We start from the raw sequence: 16,447 nt of genomic DNA on the forward strand, positions 1-16,447 counted from the left end.
TTCTCTCTTGTCCCCTCCTTTTCTTGTCTCCTTCCCTCTTGTTCTCCTTTACTTTCCCATTCCCTCTTCTCCTCTTTCTCCTCCTTTTTGTTCTAATTCTTCATATCTTTTTTTTTTCCAGAGGATAGTGTGTTCTGGTTGCCTCTGTATGGAAATATGTGCTGTCGCTTAGCTGCTCAACCTCTGTGCATGATGCAGCCAGTCATAAGTGGTCAACTCAAGGTTAAGGTGACTTGATTTCCATCTATTTCCCAGCATGTGATGTTTTTATCACATTATCATTCACAGTATTGCTTTACTCCCTGCTCCCATTCAGCTTGGAGAGGATCTTAATTGCTGGGAAAATGTCTATGGCGTCCTCAGGGGGCAAAGTCTTCTCTGCTTTCAGAGTCAAGAAGACCTGGAGTCTGAGGACAACCCATTACTTGTAATCCCTATTAAAAAGGTTGGTTCTAAACGAGCGAAGCCTCATGAATAAAGTGATGGTATCATTTAGCTTTTTTTTTCCGTGTTGATTATAATAACAGACCGAGTGCCCTGGTGAATGAATGAGATATTTCCTGGTAGGGGAAGTCTGTTGTAATGGTGAGCGTCTGAAGACTGGAATGTTTTTCATTCATCAGACAGACTATAACTCAAACTAAATGATACCTTATTGCATTTGATGTGTTCTCTGACAATCATACTACATAATAGCTAATATTAAAGCTAATGATAAAGCGTCCATGACATTGTAAGTATTGTATGTGAGACCAGAGAGCGGAGGTACTGAGGCGGGTTTAGCAGTAGAGCCTTACAGGTAAATAGCATTCAATGCAACTCCTACCTGTCTGTCAAGGAGGATGATCACACCTTTATTTATTTATTTAATTACATTATTGAATGGTATTTGAAAGGTAAACTGTAGTTAGAAAGTAAATTGGAGTGTAGAGTGGGGTCATGTTCAACCTTCCTACAGCTGATATATTTGTAAAAGGATGTTTTCATCAGTAGCAGATTTACTATGAGCTTCATTTAAACTGCAGTTAAAGCTGTTCTTTTATTTTCTGGCATGTGTTTGTTTCTGACAGGATACTAGTGTCGGAACATTCGAGGGACATGCTGTCCATTCCCCCAGTATCTACATCAGTACGCAGTGTCAAGGAGAAGATGTAGCCTGCACGCTGATCACGCCCATGCCTGGAGACACACAGCGCTGGACCGAGGCCCTCTGGCAGCACATCTATAACATGAGTGAGGTCTAGATGAACAATAACACCAATGTTATTTTAATAATCCAGGAGACTTACAGTCCTGTCTCTAGCACGTGCCTCTAACAAAGCTGCTTAGTTGATTTGAAATTATGTGTGACTTTAATCCATGATGCAAAAAAGAGGTGATTCCTTGAGTGTCACCTTTAATTAGAAAGGGCTTTGGTTTTTTCTTACAATTACAGGTTGTGCACACAAAAGAAAAAGAGTTTTAATCATAACTTTATTTAAAAGCACAGGGGATAGAAACAACACTTGCATCTTCTCTCTGCGACATTGCTTTACTTTTTCGTTCAGCTGTGGATGCTGCTGCTCTCCCTTTCCCTCGAGTTCCTCGAGCACTTGTGGTTTGTCCTCTACTCCTGCCACCTCTGCATCTTCTCTGTCTCTCTGACTGGGCAGACTGGGTGTGAAATTGTTGTCGATCCAATAATAATAATAATAATGATATCAATAATGAATAATCACACTGCAAAGTAAACCTGTGTGGAAAACATTATTCCCCAGTCCATGCAGGTTTGTCAACATGTCAACAACTGCACTATGCTGAGGTGAGATTTACTCAAGCTAATGTTAGCTCAGTGTGATGGTGAGGGTTGGTTGTGATTGGCCTGTGAGTCCAAACCCAGACCACACACAACATGCTTTCATGCACACGCAGAATGACAAGTACACAGGGCCGGTAAAATTTATGGAGTTTTGTGATGCTCCTCCAGCCCATCGACGCAGCAGCCCTGTGGGATTTGTCCCAGTATTCCGGTCCGACTATGGCATATGGAAGGGGAGGATGAAGTCAACAGTTCTTGTGAAACACCGCACATCCACCTCATCACATCGCAAAAACAAAAGAAAACCTGGGTACGTAGTACTCATAGGTTGGCCCTCACCCATGTTCGAGCTCAGGCTTCATTTTGACCTCAGCTACACACCTGTAAGGTTTGTGAGTGTATCTTGCTCGGTTGTGATGCTTTCAAGATGACAACATCTGTCCACAGACGGAAAGATAAACAGACGGGCAAGCAAACCTGCCAAAATACTCAAAACTGCCTCTGTGAAACTTCCTGGTATCTCCAGGACCATGTTTTGTAATGATGACGCACACACAGACACACACACATTCTCACAAGATGAAGACAGTATCAGCTGCTGGTAAAAAAATACCACAGTGCTGTTGCAACAAGCAGCTATACATGCTAGCAAATAATTCTTTGCATCATTTCATTGTGTTATTCATGTACCTGCTATGATTTACTTCCCAAACGCTGTTAGAACTCTGACACCACAGCCTGTAGGAGTAAGCTGGTTCATTATGACTTGGCAGGAAATCAGGAAATAAGAGGGTTTGTTTTTTTTTCCCTTTTTTTCTTTTGTTGTGTTTCTTGCCAGCTGATGACTTCAAGGCCAACATTCACCTTACTTTATCTCTACAACAACGTCTGAGGGAAATATATGACTCTTTAGCTGTTAAATGCTCCACTGTGTTCACCAGCTAGTTGCAAACTCTGCTGGTCTTCGGTTTGGTGCTGGGCAGGTGGCAGTGTGTTTATAAGAGCCTTTTGTTTTTTTAATGAGAGTGAACCGGGATAGGACAACCACAACAATGAGCTGAAAGATGCTAACACTGCGGTGATAATTAATTGGGGGCTCATCACTATAAGCACCTCACACCTTAAGTAATCACTTTTTTTGTTGCATTGATTTTTGGAGCTGCCACACCCAGTCTCTATTACTTAAATTAAATTATAACAGTCACTATAACATAAGAAAGGTCACCACATGAGAAGACATGCCGACTTTTAAGATTTAGGGAAGAATGCGAGGGACATGTTGAGTTAGAGAATTTCTGTTAAAATGGGAACGTTAGAGGGGCATTTCTCATTCTGCATATTTCCGAAAATCAGTCTCTACTGTGCAACGATAATTGTAGTCTTCTCCAGTTTTATACAGACAACGATACGTACAGAGAAAATTGGCATCCAACCTAATTAAATCATCCAGTCTTGTCATCTCTTTAATGAGAAACATCTCAGGAACTTCCTATGCTACGTTCCAATAGAATTCAAATAGCTTGTTGTCAGTTTACTTTTTATTTTTTTAGTAGTCCGTATGGTAATCATGAACATAATTTACAGTGGGGCCAGGGGGACCACATCCCCCTTAAAGCACATTTATTACCGCCAATACTGCAATTTTCTCTGATAGTATTATTCATATACATGGCGAATGTAGATGCATATTCCTTCTGTGTACCCACTGTGCTACAGAGGCAGTTTTATTATTCTGCCTCGCTTGTTGTGTGTTTCACAGAAGCTTGTAAAGATCATGCAGATAATCATGATTGGAGAAACAATTTGTTTGACAGTGGTTTCAGATGCCTTACTGTTGTTAGTAAGGTAGCTGTGTGAATCCGTTGTTAGGTAATTCGTTTTCATTACACACACACACCTAAAACAATAATAAACATTGGCTGTGTAACTTGCATCTTTGTCTCAGGCTCGTAAGAGGAGAAGTTAACTTGAGCGAGGGAAAGAAAAAGCAGTTTGCATTTCTTTCATTCATTTTTTAAAGTCCTTTGGGTGCTTCCACCAAGGGTGTGTCTCTAAGTCTGCTAATCCAAAATGAATTTAATACTGTGCACCCTGGGGCTGTTATTGTAACGTCTGCATGCCTCAGTGAATTACAATGAATCTTTGATAAGGATGTGTTTGTAAAAGGCATTTTGGTGGTAAAATGGATGTAGAATGTTTTTCCAAAATACTTTTTAGTTGCTCCTGTTGTGCAGACAGGGAACAGACTTGAGGACTTTTCTTTGAACCTGTTATCAGAGCCACACTGTGAACAAGTGTTCGGTGTTTGCCTTTAATGAGAGATATCATCGATAAGTTCAAAGTGTAAAGTGAAAAGCAGAAGAAGAAATATACACTAGAAATAATTTTAATCACTAAATTTATTTAACTTATATTAGCACAGTAACCTTCCTTGGGCATTTGCAAATGTGCATTGACAAATGGAAGTACGTGGGAGTTAATTCTCACTATTTTTACTCTTAACTTATTCTCCCATGCACCTATCCATGCACTACAAGTGTGCAAAGAACAGTCATCTTGCATGACAGAGAATACATTACGGTGTTTTAATTAAATGGCATATTTCTGGGGTGTATGGGAGCTTGATTTCGATTTGTCATCATCTCTGAAAATCTTTTGATGACTTGTTGAAATTTACGGCTGTCTGCATGCATCACTCATCCAGGCTCACAGTTTTTCTTTGTAAGTCAAGCTCGGTTAGATTTCAGGATGCAGCACAGGCCAAATACAGATAGTTACTATATATATACAGTATGTGATGAGTTCATTAAGAGTCATGCTTATGTGAGAAGGTATGTCGTATGTTATAGCGTCTTTATAAATTAGGTCAGCCTGAGATTCTGCAATAGGTATTTAGATGCTGCCAGGTTGCAAATTACTGTAAGCACAAATTGACAAAGTAATTGTGCAACAAAAGAAGATAATAAATCAAAAGCTTTTCAGTTCATCTGGTTTAAAATCAGTGGTTGTACGGTTTGTTGCAGGACAGTGGAAGCAGTGTTGCAGTCACCTCCTGAAGATTGAAAGGCCAAACCCCAGGAAATCCATCACAGTGAAGCAGGGATCACTATACCATGAAATAGGTAGAGTCACACAAGCACCGTGACACCTGCATCATGTACTCACACTTCTAAGAAAAGATTGTTGATCGCTGGAGGTCACATAACAATAAAAGGTGACTATGGGTCGTAACAAGTTGCTGGCACAGATAACCTGTGGGCTTGTTTTTTACAGGAGGACAGTCTTCTGTTTACACCCAGCAGATGCTGCTCCACGTTAGCATTCATTTGCAGTCCTGTCTGTGTCATGTGAAAATGAAAGAAAAGTGGTTTCGAACAGCATGCAAAACTTTAACATGCCTTATCGAGCTACAACGTGCAAATTTACTTATCCGTAGATGTATCAGAATGGCCAACTTTGTCGTGATCTGTAGAAAGCTGGAGTGACGCTGCCGTGAAAGTAGACAGACGGGTTTGAACAAATCACAGGATCTAAAAGAGATAAATGACACTGCCCAACAATGACCTGGAACAACAAGCCAGACGCTGTCGACGGGAACACCTGCTGACAAAAGCATGTCAGTCATGCTGATTGGAAAATATACAACTATACTGTATAGCAGCAACCAAGGAGAACAAATATGTTAACACCTAAAATGTGGGTGTGTTGTTTGAATAACATTTTTCTCTTCTTGAAGAGCATTCCAATCACTGAGATAACCTGCAAACCAAAACTCTTACAAGGAAGAAAAGACAAAACGCAGTGAAGGAAATAAGAAAGATTCTTCAAATTTCCCTTCATCATCCACTTATCAACTTTAAAATTCCAGATGTCACTACGAAGTGCAGCCCCACTCATGCTCATGCAGTGAAATATTTGATCTGGTGTTTGTTGTTTCGAAGTCCTCTTCCCATTTGTCTAATTTCTTCCTCTTCTTTTTTTAAGTCACACCCTCGCCTCCCAGAGAGGGTCCTGTGGATCCAGATTTATCTGTAGAGATCCGCACTCTGCTTTCTTCCTACTACAAAGAAAGGTAGGCTTTCTGTCACGGAGCACGTTCCTCTCACACGTTTTAACTGTGCATGAATTTGGCAAAATTATTTATTTTCTCCTGATGTATTAAACACAAAATCCTCCTAATGCTTATCATGACACCATGGTTAGTTGTTATGACAGTCCAACAATGCTTGCGTTTTGACTTGAAGCAGTGCAACACAAAATAGGGCATGCTACTGACGCCGAGGCATGAAAATGAACACTGACTTCACAACAGGCTTGTTCAGATGAACAAAAATGTCTCTCGGAATTTCTGACTGAGTGAAGAAGCAACTTCCCTCCCACATACTTTAGATAACCGTGGATATTTTGCAATCTTTATTTTTCTGTCAGTATTTCACTGGACAAAATGGCTGCACAGAGGCGACAGATATGTAAGAGATAAATTCTTAGAAATACCAGACAGTTTCTTGAGATTTCAAGTTTGTAGGTGTTGCAGTATTGCCTAATGCATGCTACTTCAATCTGTTTTATGTTAGCAGTTCTTTTCAGTGTAAACTGCTCAGTGAAATTGCATCACAATTAAAGTGGAATAACAGTGGGAGGTTTATTTTTCATATAAGGCTCTAGTGAGTGAGTCAGGATTTACTTACAAGTTGTAATTATAAGGCTAGAATTTCTTGTTTCGTCAGTTTATTAATTATCATGGAAAAACCAACAACAAACAGTGACCTGGGTCACAAACTGTTCTTTCATGCACAAATTGAGGTCAGCGGAGACATGACTGATCAGTGCCCTAACAGCTAAGCAAGATAAATACCACTTTGACTCAAACATATAATGGGCCTCTCATACAATGTGAGCTATGTCCTCAAACACTAACTGATAATTTGACTTCTTAGAATGACAAACACTCAAAGTTACAAGTTTAAGTCCGTACATAATGCACCTGGGTGTCAAATGTTACAGATATTGTTCAGGGGTGGGATGGTTTGTGTACAGAGAAAGGCCAGAAGTTGGTCAAAAGATGTCTTGGAGAACAGGTTTTGCTGGAGACTCTGATAGTTGATATATGTGAGGCAACAAGCTAAGGAGATGACTGGGTCCAGCTTTTACAATGCTGGTTTTGTGTAACTTTGAACGCTTTATGTGTGTGTTTCCAGGCGTGGAGAATGTTTTTTTCCAGTATTGTAGTAATGAGTCAGACTTGACTTCTGTATTGTGTACATAACTATACTCTAAGCCAGAGCTTGCTGATATGATATTCATGCAGGTTTCCTGGGCAAATGATAAGGACTTTCTGTCTTTACAGCTTTCAGCTGAAGAAAATGATTAACTATCTACAAGACAGTTGATCGACAGGACAGATCAGAGGTTTCTTTGGGATGATACTATCATCTGAGTATCATCCGTGTAACAATGACAAGCAGCACCATGTCTCTGTATTATCTGACGTTGGGGAAGCATATACAGTGAAAAAAAAGATTGGCCCTAAAATCGAACCCTGGGGCACTCCACGTGTTACCGGGGCCACTAACCCACTGAAATAAAAAAGAAAAGCTTGTAATCAGGCAAATATGCTATAAACCACGTGATAAGGCTGTATGAGGTATACCAACACAACACTGAAGACTGTTTATCAGGATACCGTGATCAATCGTATCAGAAGCTGCAGTTGTGTAATTTGGGATTCTGAGAAGCAATTTCTGTGGGCTTTTGTGAGCTGTCACGAGACTGACATTTCTAAGATTTTGGCAGTAGACAGAAGCTTGGAAACTGGTCTGAAGCTGTAGACATAGGACTCAAGGCCAGGTTTTTAGAGACGAGGCTGGACACAGGCAGTCTTGAAGTAGCCACGGACGAAGACATTAGAAAGTGAAGTGTTCACTATATTGAGCAGACTTTGAACAACCACATCACAAACTTCTAATAAAAATTTAGAGGGCATGATATCAACTGGACTAGAAAAGTGTTTCAAGTGTACAGTGTCCACTAGTTTTGCAGAAACTGGGTTGAAATGTCTGAAAATGAGACGGCTGGGGCAGGAGATGTCTGTGGAGGAAACAGGATTGGGAATGTTGGGTCTAATGCCATGTCATTTTTGTCTAAAGTCTAATAACACTCACTCATCAACACTAGATGAGGTAAAACCTCAAAAATCTGGTCCTTTTACAGTGTAATCAAGAATGTTAAAAAGAATTTTGGTGCTTGTGAGCAGTAAAAAAAAAATCAGAAACATATCTGACTCTCTCAGCCTTAACATGCTTATTGTATGACGTCAACAGTATCTTCGTCTGCTGATAGTGTATTTTGAATGTAGGGTTTTTCCACTGACACGCCGCACTCCTGCACTGTACCGTGGCTGTGAGGAAAGGCAGATGAGTCACTGCTGATTTCTAACTGTCAGTTCTGATCTGCATGATTTTAACATGTCAGCTTTAAGAAAAATAGTTTGTGTCTTAGTGGTGATTTTCTGTTTGAGGCATGAAATGTACTTCACAGTGATAATGTATGCAGTGACAGTTTTGTTTTTTTTTTTAACTTGGGTATTGAATTGCTCATGAGAATTTTTGAAAGTGCAAGCAGACTAATTGTCCCAGATGACTGGTTCATCAATGGATAATAAAGATAAACTGGATACTAAAATATCCATACATTTCCAGCCAGGAGGTGAATGCAACCAGCGTAGTGATGTACTCACATCCTTGTCACAATGATCAGACAAACACCGTTTTGAGTGTGTTCTGGTAACTGAAAGTTCCTCATTCCAAACCATGCACCAAAAAGAAATTGGCAGTCTCACAGTTCGAGCTGCGGTTTAGACAGATACGTGCATGATTAGTTCCACATGTCAGGAAGGTGTGATTTGTGCTGTTGTTATCAACTAGAATTTTAATTGGGGTGTGTGTCTGTGTGTGTTGAGAGAAATGATTTTCAACTCTACATACTTGCCTTGCAGTTAATTTCACACAGATCATTAGATAGCAAAACCAAAAATAGATTGCAACGACTAAAGCAAAGTTCATGTGATTCTATTTAAGAATGCTGGCATCTTTTTAAATTACCTTGTACTACAGTTTTCTCTGTTTTTATTTTTCGCAGTTATTGATGATCCTGCCACGGTTACACAGGAGGAGTGAGAAACTGTTCTGTGTGGTTACCATGCGTGGTCAAGGAAACAAGCATGGACATGATAAATGATGCTATTTCAAAATCTACAGAGGACACATCCAAACTTACTGTAACATCAGTTATTTTTCATTCCTCTTCCTCTCCTCTGTGAATCTTAACCGCGTACCCGGTATTAGTAGAAAAAGGAATGAAAAATGTGAGTGTGAGTCGAAAATCCCAACCCAACACTGACTAGAAAAATCTAACTGTACCACTGTGTAGTAATATTTTATATTTCAAGAGATACCAACACATAAACCAAGTACCATCTAATAATGATTCTGTTCATTGATGTGATGATTTCAACAAATCATGCTATCACTGCTATCACTCTCAAATTGATTTACAGTTCATTTGATACAGGGACTAACACTGAACATCGCTCGAATGTTTCCTGATGCTGTTAAAGGTTTGTTCAAACTAATAATGTTGTAAAACATGTCTGTATTTTTAGTTATGATAAATCCAGCTGTTACTTTGCTTTGGCAGCCAGGCTTTTTCCTACTGAAACTACAGAGGCAGTTGGGCCTGAAACCACAGAAGCAGTTTGGCCTGCTTCTAATTTTCAGCTGAGTCAAAATGCAAATATTATCAGAAGAAATCCTTCAGACTGACGCACCCCTCGGAGTGTCCAGTGGGCTCATGATGCCGACATGATGAAGGACATAGACCATTTATATAACCACACATCCTCGAGGGTGTTTCAATAGTAAATGTAGCTTCTTGGCTTTTACCTGACACATACAGCCGCCTTCCTGCAATCTAAAGCAATGCGGAACAAGTAAAAGTCAATAAACAACTTTGATTTTGGTTCCAAGAATAATTTGAATATTCAGCTGCTTCAGGTTCAGTCCAACAGAAACACAATACTTGGGTTCAGTTGTCATGTGTGTGGAATGACGGCAACAATCCAACAAAACAGTTTCAGTGTGCCACAATTAGAGCTGTTAACATCAGACATTTGAAAAAGTTAAGGAGATTTAAACACGTTCAAAATGAACAGTCATTTTCGATGTGTCTTGTTTATTTAAAATTACAGATAACTCCATAAACACAGTGTATTCTGTAAAGTGATACTTATAGTTTCAAGTTTTTAGTCTTATGTTAAATATTTCTTCTTCTTTTAATATTTCTTATTCTTGTTGCTTCTGATAACCTAATTTGGAAACTTTACTACTCACACTTTCGCAATGACTTGCGGTAGAAAAACAGTTCTTTCCTAAACATGTCCATACAGGATTTCACAAATGTCCACTATCATTTATTCGAAACCTCAGTGATGCATTTAATGGAATAAAGAGCAGGTAACAAGGTGAACAAAATAAGCAAAAAATAGAAAATGTGGAATCAGCTTGTAAGCAGACAGCTCAGTCGGTATGTTCCCTCCGTTGATGACTTACATTTTTAGGATAGTGAGGAATAATAGTTATCACAGATCCCTTGTGACGTAAATACCAAATGTACACACAATAGTCACCATCCAAAGTGACAATCATGAGCATGTTATTGTCACACCTGAACATTCCACAGATCGCCTATTGAATCTGAGAATCTTAATTACGATAATAACAATAACACAATAGTAGTCTGCACATGTAAGCTTCAAGCATGCAGTCACAACAAACAAATAAAAGCAAGGCTTACTGAAGCACAATTGACGTGTCCTCTTTTGACTTAAGAGATTTTCCGGTGTTTACATACAGTTTGTTGATAAAGGCCAGAAGGGCCAAATACGAGGTTTGAGTATAAAAGTTCATGAGCAAAGCGTCTGTTGTCGTTCACGCTTATTGAACTACAACAGACGTAAACAGAGAATGCTTCCCTCCCTGAGGAAACGACTTTAATGACGCAGGTGTGCACAGCCTAAAAATATCAGTAGTGGCAAAGTCTGGTGGGAATAAAGTCGTGGTGCTGGTATCGTTACCACACCTCTTTCTGAATATAGCTAGGCCTCATCCTCTTTGCGAGCCATAAAAAGGCAATAATGGCTGTTATGCTTGATACACACCTCTTAAATAGTGATGTCACGCTCTTGAAAAACCCAATTCTTTTCAACAGCTCTTTGTTGCGAATGAAGGGATCCGAGTCGTACTTGTTCTTTTTATTGTTGTGCCCAAATTTCTTCTTTGCCCCCAGTGATTATTTTGCAGATAAAGAAAGAAAAGGAAAAAAGAAAAAAAAACCCTGTGTATGAAAGGATAACAACGGGATCACTCAATCAAAAAATGAGTCATGAAACATTTACTTTGATTCATGTGAATTTATTTAGATTTACATTATAATTACAATAAAAAGTTAAAAAGAAGAAATTTCTGTAAAAAAAAAATGCATAAAAAAGTTTAACAGACCACATTGTCCTTAAATCAAGCTCAGCTTTTTATGAATTATTAATCCTTAAATTATCTTTTTTTTTTTTTTTTTTTTTTATAAATTCAAAGACAAGTAATTTTGATTATACAAATAGGAAGAAAGAAGTTGCAGTATAATGTATAAATAAGCCAGTCAGCTTTAATGTGGTGTTGGAGCGTCACTGTAGTTTTGTGAACTGATTTTCACGATGAGCTCGAGATGATTTCCTTCAGCTTCATCACTTCTGCAGGGGTGAGGTGCAACAGAGAAGCAGAGCCAGAGTTCACCATTAGCACAGCTGTGGGCCCGGTCTCCGACCTCTCTTTCCCTCCTTTGGGTGCGTCTTCATTATAGGATTTACTGGCTGTAAAGTCTTGCTGAACTGTGAGGGGACTAGAGTCAGTTTTCCCGTGGATGTGGGAAGCACGAGTTTCTTTGTCATAGGCGTCCCAGCAGTTTGAGGATTTGGAGTTGTACGATGTCATGATATCCTGCTGATCAACTGGATAGACGTCCCGGATGGATGCGTTTTTCAGAAGGCCACCTGAAGGCAAAGGCTTGGAGCTGGTGAAATGATTTTGGCTTGCACTGTGGTGAGTCGCAGTAGTCTGCATGGCTGGTGTGGGGCTTGGTACTTTCCTCTGCCTGATACTTAGATCCTCAGGAGCTGGACTCAAGTTTTGGGGATTCCTGTGAAATGACAGATTGGTGGGGAGGATGTCTATCGAGGAGTAATTCCTTTGTCCAGAGTCTTCCTCCTGAGTATGTAGCTGCTCAGCTACCTGCATCATGGCCGAGGACCCATATAGCCTGAGCCAGCTGTTAAACATAGAAAGTGGTATCTGAATTTCCATCTTGCCTCCATTGTCTTGAGGGAGGCTGGGCAGAGTGTGTCTGGGACTGAGCCTCCTTACTTCTGGGCTGCCCTCCCGCTCTTCGTTTGACTGCACTGCAAAGTCTGTTTTTGGAGAGCTGGCTTTTTGTGCCGTTGCTTTGGCACCTTCGTCTGTTCTCACTGTCGGAGCCGAGTCATGTGTGGGGCTGCTTGAGGCTGTAATGGCTTTGACGTCAATGACATATGCCTCTCCTGCTTTTGCAGGATACGAATACGGTGTGACTCCTCCATCTGCCTCAACATCTTGTGTGTCACATCCTTCATTTATCACCACCTGTGAGCGATGAGGGGTGTACAGAGGGGAGGGTTTGTTCAGAAACTTTGGGTTCTTGCTGGATGAAGGTGGGGAGAAAGATGAGGCAGGGTTTCTGTTGGTCTCCTGGCTTGGTGCCTTAACGCTAAGGTTCAGGGGCTCATTCAATCCAGATGAGGTCTTGTACTGTTCTGCCAGGAGGCGCAAACGCTCCAGCGGCTTCCTGACCGTGTCTGCTGGGTTTGGACAAGATGGACGGAAAGCAAACTGGGGCTCGGGGGCAGGGGGTGCGTGTGGTGTCAACGCTGAGGAGGAGATGGGGACATACGGGGGCAGAACTACGTGGCTTGGGTGATAGTAGTGAGAGTAGTGGTGTGGCACAGAGAAGACACTCCCATGTGGATCTGAAGGGAGGTTATGAGGACTCTGTTGAAAAGATAAATCCGTCAAACGTGGAATAAATAGTTTGACATTTTGGAATTATTTACTCAATTGTAATAAAATTTGTCTAAATTTGTGTTTCTGCAAACAAGCTGGGTAACTTTATTTTGTTTGAGTGAAAAATGAGACCAACCTGATGCAGCCGTATTGATAACAGTTTGCGTTTGGCTGGTCTCTGGCCATCTTCATCGTCTTTGTTGTAGTTGGCATAGTGGAAGTGCTTTTGTTGATGTTGAGGCAAGGCGTTCATTAATATGCCTTTCACATGGCATTCGTACGGCAGAAGCAGCCTACACAAACAGCACACGGATCAGATAAAACCCTTTTAAAAACAAACCACCCTGACAAACGTACACGCATTGTTTAACTCACTTCTCATAGTGTCTGCGAGTGCAGGTGGCTGCGCTTGTGCTTCGAGGGTTTCCGCCAAGCTTGTTGTAAACTTGCTTCCACAGCTGCTGAGCAGTCACCTGGAGCAGTGCAGGGTATTCATTATTTACAAGTGTATCATTAGAAATTAAATATGTTATGATTATTTATTATATTCCACGTTTGTATAGGGACAGGAACATGGTATGAACCAGTGCCTTATCCCACAGCATTTAGAGCATGAGTTAATTTCCCTGTATTGCCTTTGTACTATTAAGTAAATAAGTAATGATTTTCATTGTTATCAAAACTAAATATACTTCTAATAATGTATTAACAATACTACTATTAATATTAATACCTATACTACTACTACTAATGATAATAATAATAATACTCAAATGGTAAATCAGAAATATGATTGGTTACCTGATGGTATCCACCCAAGTCTCTGACGGTCTTGAACATCACAAATAAGTCAACTGAAAATAAAGAAAATATCCACTTTATGATTAGAATTTAGGTCAAGTAGAATTTTGTACCTGCTTTTGAATTTGGTGATTGTTTTCTCAGTTAATCAATTTTATGAACCGGCAGAGAAAAAAAAAAAGGAAAAAATGCGGAGTTACTTTAACTCAGAGCTCAAGCTGACATGTTGTCGTTGTTTGTTTTGTCAGACTGGCGGCCCAAACCCAAAGTTTATTCAGTTTACACTGACATAAAACAGAGACATGCAGCAAAGCCTCACATTTGAAAAGCTGGAATTAGGAAATGTTTGGCTTTAGAAATTACTTAAATGATAGACTGAATATCAGACAGCTGTGGATTAGTTTTCTGTCAGTTAACTAATCAATCATTTGACTAATTATTTGACTTAATTATTTAAATCATACATTAGTAAAGAAATACTGAATCTCATGCTTTCCTGTGTGTGCACTGATCGGTTCACCGTTACAACATCAGCTGGATTTTTCAATTATGTTTTAAAACAAGCAAATACTAGTCAATTATATACTTAACTAACTGCTGTATATAAAACGTTTAAGTTCTGACTCTCAGAAACTGTGCTTTAGAATGTGATAGATAGTATGTGTTCGTACTTTGTTTGAAGCCCAGATGTGGGATCCTCTCTATCGGTGTATCTCTCTTCTTCATGAAAAGGTAGAGATCTTTAAGGAATTGTTCCTCCGTGATGTCCTCTGCCACCTCTTTGGTTCTTTCCTCTTGGGTCTCTCTGTGCGCCATTTCCATGTGTGTCTGAGAACACAGTGACCCGATCATCATGACAGATGTTTAATATTTAGGTATTTCAGAATGATCATATCACGGTTTCCTCTCTGACAGAACTGTGATGATATGATCTACTTGAGCAAACGCACTCCGGTGACAATGCCTCACAGTTTTGAGGCCCATGGCCTTGACTGATGATTGTCAAACACGTCCAGGTTTTGTCCATATATCAAAGTTTACACACGTTTGTACTTGCCTTAGTGGAGTCAACCCTGTCCCTTGAAACAATGCGCCATTGATACAACACTCAAAAATAGTGTCAGCGCATTCTTTCGTTCCCTGTCCGTTGTTTACCCTGTACTGTAGCACATGCTGTTTTTTGTTTTTTTTGTTTTTTAACTTTTATCGTATTACTGTCATCATATTCATGCTGTTTAATCACATGAAAATCACATGAATATAATGTGAATATGACGAATAATATGGAAAAAAGCAAACACTTCACTTTTTTTCACATGTACTTACAGAATGAGAGATAATAGAAGAATAGAAGAGAAATAACGCTGGTCAAATGCATGTTAGACAAAACTAAATAGTGACAGCAGCACATTCACTGAAATACAGGATCCTAAATCCCGGCACCATCGCTTTTTTAAATTACGTAATTGATCACCCACATAGAGCAACTGTTCTGGATTGTATCATAAATATTCCTCACCTGTGTTTCCATTAAGAATAAGGATGGATCGTATTATCTCATTGTCCTGATGATCAGGCGACAAGCTACTGCATTATACAGGCCGGTCTTCCCTCCAGTGAAATAAACACAGACTAGAAATCACTGCTGCCAGTTATCAGTGCCGTGTCTGTCACACACCTGTCTTTAGTGTCTGTGTGACAATGTGAGAAACTTACAGGGGGAGTGCTGACTCTAACGTCTTCCTGCTGAGATTTCCATCGTCAGACCAGTTCAACCTGCTCCCCAGCATGTGCCCGAAAACAATGCACTAGAAACGTCCACATAAATTGGAAGAATAACAAGGAAACCAGTGGAAATTAGTGTCCATCATATCCAAGTAACATGGAGTAGTGTTTGGATATTTTCATGTCTCTAGAGGACAAATGAGAGCCCATTAACTACACCATCGTATCTGTCCATCATTAGGAGATGATGAATATCAAGTATGAATGACAGAATTTGACACTGAAAACAGTACAGCAGAGGGAAATGTTTATTGATGTTGTGGTAATTACATTTAGCATAGTATATTGTGTGTATTATGATGCTATATTATAATGCTGACATACATGCCAACAGTAATTTTTGGCATGTACAGCATGTTAACATACTGAGCTTGGTAATTATCAGCGTGGAAACACGAAATGTGACATTTTGATCGGCCCATTGTTTAAAGTTCAAACAGAACAAATTTTCAATTAGCCCTGATTTTTATTAACAGTCATTATTATAATTATTATTTCACAAATGTATTATGTAAAAAAGTTTTGCAGTGGTTGTAATGAACTGGTAGTGTTTGTTTTTTTTTTTTGTTATCAGTTATCAGTAACTGCATTCCGAGTTGAGCCGTCTGAGCTCAGTAGCTGGTTAAGCTCAATCATGCATCTCAGAGGAGAGGAGTATCTGATAAATGTCAGATTTTGATGGCTATCCATCTGTACCAGTGGTTGGGACATATTGTATTAGAGCGATGAGGATGGGCCTCTTTTGGAGTTCATTGTTTTAGTTTGAATGCGTCTTTCAAAGCAGTACACATTTCACACAAAGCAGATGGAAGTTTTCCATTCACGATTCAACGCTGTATGTTGTGTTCAGTGCCAGATTTTCTCTCCTACTCTCTGTGCTCACATACACAGTATTTAAACACAGACAAACTCCTTATAAAGC

At 39.7% G+C, this 16,447-nt stretch overlaps 2 protein-coding genes across 2 annotated transcripts in view; one reads left to right on the forward strand and one right to left on the reverse strand.

Annotated features, from left to right (window-relative positions):
* Positions 1 to 16,447, forward strand: part of rtkn2b (rhotekin 2b) — a 35,496-nt gene that overhangs the window by 3,513 nt on the left and 15,536 nt on the right. The window contains exons 8-12 of the mRNA XM_041058585.1: positions 122 to 228; positions 317 to 445; positions 1,071 to 1,233; positions 4,822 to 4,920; positions 5,783 to 5,870. Of these exons, the coding sequence (XP_040914519.1) occupies positions 122 to 228; positions 317 to 445; positions 1,071 to 1,233; positions 4,822 to 4,920; positions 5,783 to 5,870 (586 nt within the window). The remainder of the gene's footprint in view (positions 1 to 121; positions 229 to 316; positions 446 to 1,070; positions 1,234 to 4,821; positions 4,921 to 5,782; positions 5,871 to 16,447) is intronic.
* On the reverse strand, positions 11,470 to 15,419 carry arid6 (AT-rich interaction domain 6). Its single transcript, XM_041058584.1, has 6 exons — positions 15,260 to 15,419; positions 14,412 to 14,568; positions 13,741 to 13,793; positions 13,315 to 13,412; positions 13,076 to 13,232; positions 11,470 to 12,927 (listed from the first exon to the last, which is right to left on the reverse strand). The coding sequence occupies exons 1-6, from the start codon at positions 15,269 to 15,271 to the stop codon at positions 11,557 to 11,559; spliced, it is 1,848 nt and encodes a 615-aa protein (XP_040914518.1). The 5' UTR covers positions 15,272 to 15,419; the 3' UTR covers positions 11,470 to 11,556.

The sequence above is a fragment of the Toxotes jaculatrix genome, chromosome 16 (genome assembly GCF_017976425.1).
Source record: "Toxotes jaculatrix isolate fToxJac2 chromosome 16, fToxJac2.pri, whole genome shotgun sequence".
NCBI classification, from domain to species: domain Eukaryota; kingdom Metazoa; phylum Chordata; class Actinopteri; family Toxotidae; genus Toxotes; species Toxotes jaculatrix.